The 9001-nt window shown below is 38.2% G+C and overlaps 1 protein-coding gene across 1 annotated transcript; it reads right to left on the bottom strand.

Annotated features, from left to right (window-relative positions):
• Positions 1–296: 296 nt before the first annotated feature.
• On the bottom strand, positions 297–8640 carry lrit3a (info leucine-rich repeat, immunoglobulin-like and transmembrane domains 3a). The gene is made up of 4 exons (XM_015053014.1): positions 7555–8640; positions 5074–5540; positions 1933–2238; positions 297–1811 (listed from the first exon to the last, which is right to left on the bottom strand). The coding sequence occupies exons 1-4, from the start codon at positions 7668–7670 to the stop codon at positions 796–798; spliced, it is 1905 nt and encodes a 634-aa protein (XP_014908500.1). The 5' UTR covers positions 7671–8640; the 3' UTR covers positions 297–795.
• Between the last annotated feature and the right edge of the window lie 361 nt (positions 8641–9001).

Raw genomic sequence — 9001 nt, 5'->3', positions numbered from 1 at the left:
ACTCATTCATTCAGTTGTGTTGTATTTAATATTAAGGACTAAATGAACAGAGGTTCCCAAACATTCCAGCTTAAAACAAGCATTAAAACAAACTTGTGACATTGGCTACTCGATTAAACTATGATGTAAGTTCATAGTTTCATCATAAAACCAAAAAGCTCAAGTCAATATGTTGTTTTAAAACAGTAACTGAAAGGTTTTAGATGTGTTTTCTCTAAATGCTCCTCTGAGTTTATAAAATTATTTTACAATATTTTTCTATGGGAATACCATGCAAGTAAGTCATATAATAGTTCTTACATTCAAAGCAAACATTTATTTACAAGTGAAAATATAATGTGGCAACATTCATCAAATGATTCACATAGTGTTCTATCAAACACACGAACAGTACTGTACTTCTGTGTTTAGAAAGGCAACGATCTGCTGGATCCTTACAGCAACTATGATGTATTGGAGAATATTATGGGTCTTCTCTGAGATCACCACTATATTCCAACCTTATGGTTTTGGCATCGAAGACAACATCACTATTCCCTGATAAATGTATAATCTCAGATGTCTGCATAATTTCTGTATGAAGTATAAGGCTCAGAAACAGGATAAAGGGGGTTGTTGTGATCCATTTCACACTTTTCTAAAAGGTTAAAGAGGAACAATTCTCAGTACATCACAATCATCCTTTATACACCATTAATAAAAAAAGACATGTATAATTTCTTAGTCATTTTCTTCAGAACATTGAAAGGCAGATGCATGAGCATGGAGTTAAATTATTGGCAATGTATGTTGACATCAGCAGAGATACTCAGAGCGAGAGCCGTCGCTCTTGTAGGTCATCTGAGAGTCGATGCTTGACCGGGAGCACAACAACAGACGCTCAGATTCATTCGTTGGTCTTCTTGCCCAGAGTTCAGTTGGGTGCGAGTTCAGAGTTCTTTGTTTCATTGAGATTGTCTCAAATTTGACATAGCTTTCTTTTTCCAGCTCATTTGTATCCAAAGACGTGTTGCTTCCCTTGCAATAAAGGGCAAGAATTTTGTAGATGAGCAGAGCAATTAGAGGCAAAACCAAAACGCAGGCGATACTGCTTACGATAAAGAAAAGTATGTTCTGCCCGCCGTCTTCTGTGTAGAAGTCAATGCAAGGATCTTTTCCAGTGGTGCTACCTTTTGCTACAAGGCAAACTGAGTACCTCATTCCAGGAGACAGTCCGTCAAGAAGCACTTTTCCACTCCCAGCTTTGGTCTCCATCGTCCTCTTACTGTCATCCTCCCCATATGGTGAATACACAACAGTCAGTGGGGCATCATTTAGCAATCCACCTGCAGTCCAGAGCAGCACTGCACTGTCAGCTGTCTGCTCTACAATCTCCAGGTCTTTGAGACCTCTTGAGCTGTCGGTTTTCTTGCTTTTCTCATCCGCTGCTAATTTTTTGCCTCCTTGCTGGTTTTTGGCCTCTTTGAGCGAACCTTTCTGAGAACTGTTGCCAGAGATTGGCTTGGGTGGCTTTTGGGCAGCAGAAGGTGTTGTTAGTGATCCAGGAAGGGCTGTTGGTGCAGTGAGCGGTGATTTAGAAATGTCAATCGGAGGAGTGATCGCTGTGCCTTGGCTGGTTGGTCCAGTTCCGACGCTGGGTCGTACTGGTGGAGCAGTGGTGCTCATGGCACCAGCCACCGTTAAAGAAATGGTTGCTATCGCAGTACCAGCAACATTCTTTGCTTTGCAGCTGTAGTTCCCAGCATCTTTATGTTCGATTCCATGCAAGCTCATGATGGACCAGTTAATGCCTTCCCCGGGTGACTCCTGAACTGAATGGTGGAGCAAAACGAAAGCAGTCATTAAAAGTTTGGAGTTACTGAAGTCTTCCACCCACCTTTTACTAATCACAAATGTAATTTATATTTTCTCAAAAAAAGCATTTTCTTTTACCTGTGTTGTTGACTGGAGAGCCGTCTGATTTGGTCCAATAAAGAGCTGGAGTCGGAGATCCTGAGGCATCACATCGCAACAGGACATTGCTGCCTAACGTCGAAGTAATCTTGGTTGCAGAGGTCATCACTGATGGTTTCACACAATTCTCAAGTTCAGCACGCTGAAAAAGGACACCGGCTAGATTATCCGGTGTGGCACAGGTCAAAAATAAATCCATCAAGATCACTGGGGTGTCAGCCATTTTGGAAATCTCAATCAGCTTGGAGATTTTACAGTCACAGAACCAAGGATTGTCCTGAAGGCCTGGGAATTAAAAGACATGAGAGATTTGAATTATTTACTATTATTTTATATAAAACTTGTTGTGGTATTACTTGTGGTAATGTTGTTGAAAATGCCCAATACTGAACATTTGGCTCTAGTGGAAGCCAGTGAGGGACTCTCAAATAATTAGCACTTTGAGAAGATGCATTGGGTATCAGCACTTTGCATTCAGCAACAAGATATTAAACATGGCAGTTTGGAAAACTATGTTTATATTAGTCTTAGTATTTAATTAAAGAACCTCCATAAGTACGACAGTAAACACCTGATGTACACAAACCTGTGTTCCAGCGCACGCTAAGGCTTTCAACAGATTAATTTGACTTAAGAGTCGCAAAGCACCTGTAAGCTGCCGCTGGCCTTCCTACCGGTTGTTAGAACACAGTTTCCATTGGCTTTACTGATAGAATAAATATCATCAGGTCACTTACAGTAAACACTGCCTAATCCATGTCAAAAGTTCAAAATAAAGCTTTATACAATAAATCATTTTAGGCCCTGTTGGGTTCTATGCTAACATTATAACAAGCAAAAATTTAAGTTTTGGACAATATGGTGATTGGCCCAAATAATAATCTATGCCTTAATAAATTCTGCTGTTTGTATCTGTATTTTACAGTGAGTTATCAGTAAAATGATTTTAAAAATAGAAAAATTATTAATTTTAAATTATAATATTAAAACAAAAGTCATCTAAGGTACCTTGAAACTAGAGATACAACTTGGCCAATCACTGGAATTGTGTGATTTTCAGTTTTTTTTTTTTTTTTTTTACATTATTCTGATGCTTGTCTTTTTTTTTTTTTTTTCAGGTTGGAACAAAAAGCCACACTAAAGAGGAGAACAGGAAGGTTGCAGCTGAGTTGAGGTAAAGGTTTACATTCTGTTAAAAACAAACACTGTGGTTTCAGTCACTGCAACAATATGATCTGTATTAATTTGATCCTTTCATATTGTAAAGCCTCGTTTTATAGCATACACACAGAGTGACGATGTGTCTGCAATCCATTCCAGCAGGTCAATGTTTAAAAATTATGTGGATATTTGAAATTAGCTACAAAACTCTAAACAGTACATCTTTACGACTCCATTGCTTTTGCAGTTTGGTTCGCATATTTATGTCATGTTTTGTCTTCAGCTGGTCTAAGCTAATATTTTATGCAGAGTTAGCAAAGTAGAACATCCAATATTAAAAGAAGAAAATATTTGTAGCAACAATTATTTGGGCTCAAGAAAGACTTTGCTTTGCTACACCCAAAATACAGTTCGGGTTTTATGTTTTACTTACACTATAAAACCAAATCAGTTATCTAAAAGTTTAGCATTCACTGTTACAGAGATCCTCTTGATTGATCTGTTCAGGTAAAAGGTTTTTCAGTTATTTTATGTTTCCACATTGTTCTCTGGATATTCATTCAATTTTCTTTTATTCAATATGTTTTAGCAAAACAATTAGATTTGTTGACCTGATTAAATTGTGCTTACATTAATCAATGACAGAACAAACCAAATCAGTGACTACCATCAATTACTTAACAGGGAAGTATTATGTATTTTTTAGCACAGTCAAGTAACAATCAAGAAAATGCTTAAAAAATATTTTTGATATAAAAATATATCAAAAATAACTTAAAAGAATTGCCATGTCTGACGGCTTAAAATTGGTCTCTGTCTCTTTAAGAGGCTTCTACTCTTTCCAGCACTCCCCCCTTCAGCACATCATCACAACAATGCTTCTCATTGATGTCGTTTACAAACGTTCTTAGGAGTGTTGTAGTTTGTATGTTAAGCTCAGCAGATGTGCGGTTCCACCAGGTGATTGCTAATTGCTGCTGCCGCTAGTCTGCAGGAGCTGCAGCCAAATCACCACATTTCCTTACAGTTGAGCAGAATACTTTTAAATTACGTTAAATCATTGATAAGAGAAAGAAATGAAGGCTGCACAATATTTTGCAGCTATAATATCATCACAATATCAGAGTGTGCAATATTAATATTGGAAAGGACTTTTTGGAGTCTAATACTTGTTGGCGAATATATTCATGTGTGATAAACTTTTCATGTTTCATACTAATATAATATTTTACCAGAGTCTGAATGCAGCAAATGCTCACACCAGACATTGATGGAATTAGCCACAAGTTTAAAGGTCACAGAAAGATGGAAGCATATGTGAGAAAGAGAGGAAAAAATAAAATGGGCCTGACAATATTTACCAATATTATTAGCATAACATGGTTTTCTAATATTCAAAGTTCAGAGAATTCAGTCATATTCATTCCCTTCTTTCTGTTAATCTTCTTATTTTCTTTAATTGTCTAACCAAACGTCTGTAGTCCAACCGTAAACCTTATAAAGATGCATGACCACATTCTGCATTTCTGTTCGTGTGGAAAACATGTTTGTGTTTGTTTATGTGTGGCTGCAGTAGAAGGACAACAGAATCGAAATGAATTCCCAAGCTGAACACTTTTTATGAATAATTCTAAACTGGATTCATGTCAAACAGGCTCATCAAAGATCACAGTCTCTGAATTTGGAACAGTTGTACTACTTACAGGTTTTATAATATATGTTGAATAATAACACTCAAAACCTTTTTTAGGTGATTATTCTGCAACAAATTAGGACAATAAGGTAAAGCACATCAAATGTCAGGTTTTGCACTACTTAGGCTAAGCTAATTAGAGAGTGACCTGATGTTCACCACCCCTCATCACAAATTCCTGAGGTAATGGATGACAACCCCAAAAGTGTCCTGACTTGGTCCTATTATCCTGTAAAACCAAGCTGGACTGAACTGCTTCCGCTCACCTAGCACGACTTTTTGAGAGGCATTAGAAGAGATGGGCACACCATTAAAGGGTGGCCAGATATCCATAAGGTCAGAGGGCAGGGTAGTTAGTTTGTTGCTGGACAGATCCAAATAGGTGATGTTGACTAGATAGGGGATGGCTTCAGGAGCAACACTGGTGAGTCTGTTGTTGTGGAGATCCAGTGTCTTCAGCCTTGGCATCTCCTTGAGGGAGTCCCAAGGGAAAACAGAAATCATATTCCCATCCAGCCTCAGCTCATGGAGCACTTTCAGGTTGTAAAAACTTCCCGTATCCACTGATGTGACGGAGTTGTAGGTAATCCAGAGGTATCGCAGCTCCACCAGATAGTAAAAAGCTTCGGTTGGGATTCGCCGCACTGCGGTTTTCTCTACACGGAGCTTGACGGTGTCCACAGGGACGTTGACAGGGATGTCAGACATGTCCGGGTCGTTACAGAGAACAGATCTGAAAGACAAATATTAATTGGTTGACCTGATTTAGAAGACATATCAGATCATATGAAGTAATTTTTTATTTGGTAAGTTACAAAATAGGTGAATAACTAATTGTTGTATAAGGTGCTTTGGAGTCCTCTGACTTGATAATACACAATGCAGAAGTTTAGCTTTTCACTGAGAAAAAATACACTAGTCTGAGCCTTTGGATGAATTCACTTCATCTTTTCATCCACAGAGGATGAAAATATGTCAGACATCCTCACGGTGTCTGACATATTTTCTTTACCTGCTTTAGGTCAGGTATGATTACAAGAATGACTTCTGTTTGCTTAAGGCTAGAATAATGACACATTGACATTTTTTTAAAGAATTGTTAGTACCTTTCTTCAAATTCTGAAGTTTACATACATTAAGGATACTTTCACATTGAGTCCTCAGTGGCTAGTAACTTTTAGAGGCGTCCGGTCATCAGTCATTCGGCTCTGAAGCGGTTTGGTAATAAGTGGTTAATTCATTCAGGTGTGTTGGTGAAGAGACTGAACTTGGGCAGTCCAGCATTAAACACTATAGAAAAGTCTGGATGAAGAGTTCATGACCTTTTAAGCTTCTAATGGGTTAATTTCCAACATTTAAGTTAAATGAAGGCACACATGTGGTTATATTTTAAAGTAATACATAAAACATACTGCTTTGTTGTGTGACATAATACAATCTGCTACTGTTCAGGTGTTTTTTATGTCAAATTTGCAAACTAACCCAAGAACAGACACTCAAGCTAGAGACCTTGTGAAGACGCTGAAGTTGGTAAGAGAGCACAATTTATCCAAAGTGACATTAGTCCTGTAGCATGTGGGCTGAAAACCCACTCCACAGGGCCATTGCTTCAAGAAAAACATAATAAGCCACATTACACTTTCTAAGTTCACTCTTCTTATCCTGATTTTGAAAACATATTCCGTGGTCTGATAAAACTAAAATTAAAGTGTTTCCTCATTGCGACCTTTGGGGCATTTGGAGGAGAAAGTTGAAACCTGTGTGCCTGAGAACTCCTGCTGTAGGATCAATGGTGCACCTGAGGTAAAAACATTCTGCAGACACACTGAAACCAGAGAAGATGTTAAAGGTTAGTCTTCCAATGATCCTAACCATACCGCCATTAGCTCCAAAGTGGCTTAATGACAACGGTCAAAGCTTTGGAGCAGTCAAAAAGTCCTGATCTCAATAGCATAGAAAATTGGTGGACAGAGCTGAAAAAGTGTGTGTGAGTAAGCCAGCTTACAAGCCAAACTCAGTCCTGTACAGAGGAATGGACTAAACTGTGCAGCAAACTACTGTGAGAAGCTGGTAGAGCGATAAAACGATAAAACCTTTGACCTAAGCAGTTCTGTTGAAAGGTAATTGTAGAAAAAAATTAAGAATTATATGTAGCTGTCTGGATCTGAAGAAAGTAAAAAAAAGAAAACAGCTCCCATAGTAGCACAACAGAATGCGTAGGGCCCATAATCCTAGCACAAGAGCTGTTGCTAATGCTAATTTCTCAGTTTCCTGCAGTTTTGGGGCTTTTTTACAGACTGAACTGTCGCCTTCAGATGTTTCTTAGAAAGTCTAATCAGACTGAAAGCCGGGCTTCCTCACTTATAAAGGGATTAGCACGATGCCATGAACATAACAACATTAAGTTAATACAGGTTAGAAGGCTTAGGGGGAAATCCTCTGCAATGTGAATATTTCATATAAATTGTATTGTGAAACTCTCTGGGTGCCTGTGTACTTAAGTTGCTTTTAAAACGCCAAGGTCAACATTTACATCCAGTCTGGGTCATGCACCAGAACACACCAGTAGGCATGTGTCTAAGAACTATTCATTCTGTATTGCATGCAAAGTTATGGTCCCTGATTGCCCTAACAGAACTATTTTCTATTAAAATTAGATTTTCTATATGTATTACAGTTTAGGGGTAAACAATCTTCCATTTAAAGAAAGGTGCATTTTTGTGTACACTCAGTAAAGCTCTCGCTACCTGGTTCCTGTTCCGTCCACCCGTCCATGAAAGACACAGGTACACTGCGAGGGACAAAAGGACAGAGCCATACTGAGACAGCATAGGAATACATGCAGACAGAGCAGTCGATGCATGGCGTCACCCTATGCTCCCAAAACGCTCACATCGAGGAGATATCAGGAAAAAAGACATCCGGATTCACTGGAAGCCAGAAGAAATCCCAGAAAACGTGAGAAAAAAGAAATAAAAAGAAGAACCCGTCAAAATCCGTAAGAGACAGCGGCACCCAGGCTGAGGATCTCGGCTCGGTACAGGTGACCTGTGAGATTGACCAGTGGGTTGGGATGGAGGGGGGATTAGAGAAGGATTTGGTAGGTGTGACGGGGTCACGCAGGCTCAGCAGCAGGAGACACCGCTTGTTTCAACATGCCGCCTGCTCTCCACAGTGGCTCGCCCCGTTCAACATGTGGTTAATGAGGTTTTCTCTCACATGAGTCAGCCACGCTTTTCTTAATCCACTTTAACAACCTCTTCATTTGTGCTTCTGTTTTTAGACCAGGTACTCATGTCCCTAACTTTTGTTTGAACCAAAGAATAAAGATTTGGTTCACTTTTTTTTTTCTTAAAAAGCTATTTGAAGTTTCCAAGAATTTCTTCCATGCTGTATTATTTACGTGGGATGGATATGAAAGAAGTGACAGGGGAGTTATCTGTCTGGCACCAACGTGCAAAATGTAATCTGGGAAATGATTTATTACCCTGGCAGAGTGGATCAGTGGTTTTAGGTGAGAAGCCAAACTACACCTGAACATCAGCGACGGAATCAGAGTGGTACAAACCTTCCATCTGTCAGCACATTATTTGTCACCTGATTCCTGCACCATTGTTGTGTTATTTATATTAGATAAGGAGTTTAAAAGCTGCAGGTATTGTTTTCTATTCTCTGCATCTGTTTGGTTCTGAAGATGCATTTTGGCTTCAACACGTGGCTCGTGTGAAATTAAGCTACACGTCCTTACCAGCGGCCCCAGTCGATATGGAAACCCTGTTTTTTTTTTTTTTTTTGTTTTTTTAGGTTCGGAACAACTGAGAGGTGGGAGACAACTAGTGGTGAAATGCATTAAATCATAAAATCAAATAATCTAAACTTAAGTATTTTTTTTACTTTCTCTGGTTGACCTTAAAATAAATAAAAGACAATAAAATAAAATATTTAAAAAATCTTAACATAAATATTTATTTTAACTTTCTCAGGTTCATCTAAACAATAAAATGAGAGAAAATAAAATAAGACCCTTAAATTATTTTTTCCGACTTTCTCGGGTCGATGGAAATAATAAACAAATAAAAAATCTTAACCAATTATTTTTTTTTTTTAACTTTTTTATTGCTAATCTAAAAAATAAAATAAAATGGAATAAAATCTTACTATCAATATTCTCAGTTAGACATAGACAATGAAATT

Source organism: Poecilia latipinna, unplaced genomic scaffold, assembly GCF_001443285.1.
Source record: "Poecilia latipinna isolate Pla-1442-1.1 unplaced genomic scaffold, P_latipinna-1.0 Scaffold1153, whole genome shotgun sequence".
In the NCBI taxonomy this organism is placed as follows: Eukaryota; Metazoa; Chordata; class Actinopteri; order Cyprinodontiformes; family Poeciliidae; genus Poecilia; species Poecilia latipinna.
The sequence above is the reverse complement of the archived record's forward strand: the minus strand, read 5'-3'. Positions and strand labels throughout refer to the sequence as shown.

Bases quoted from the DNA above. Each gene is read 5' to 3' on its own strand.
- lrit3a (XM_015053014.1), bottom strand. From the start codon at position 7,670: ATGCATCGACTGCTCTGTCTGCATGTATTCCTATGCTGTCTCAGTATG. The intron at 2,239-5,073 runs GTGAGCGGAAGC...TTTAATTCCCAG, and splicing joins CTCTCAAAAAGTCGTGCTAG to GCCTTCAGGACAATCCTTGG. The intron at 1,812-1,932 runs GTAAAAGAAAAT...TCCACCATTCAG, and splicing joins CTCTCCAGTCAACAACACAG to TTCAGGAGTCACCCGGGGAA.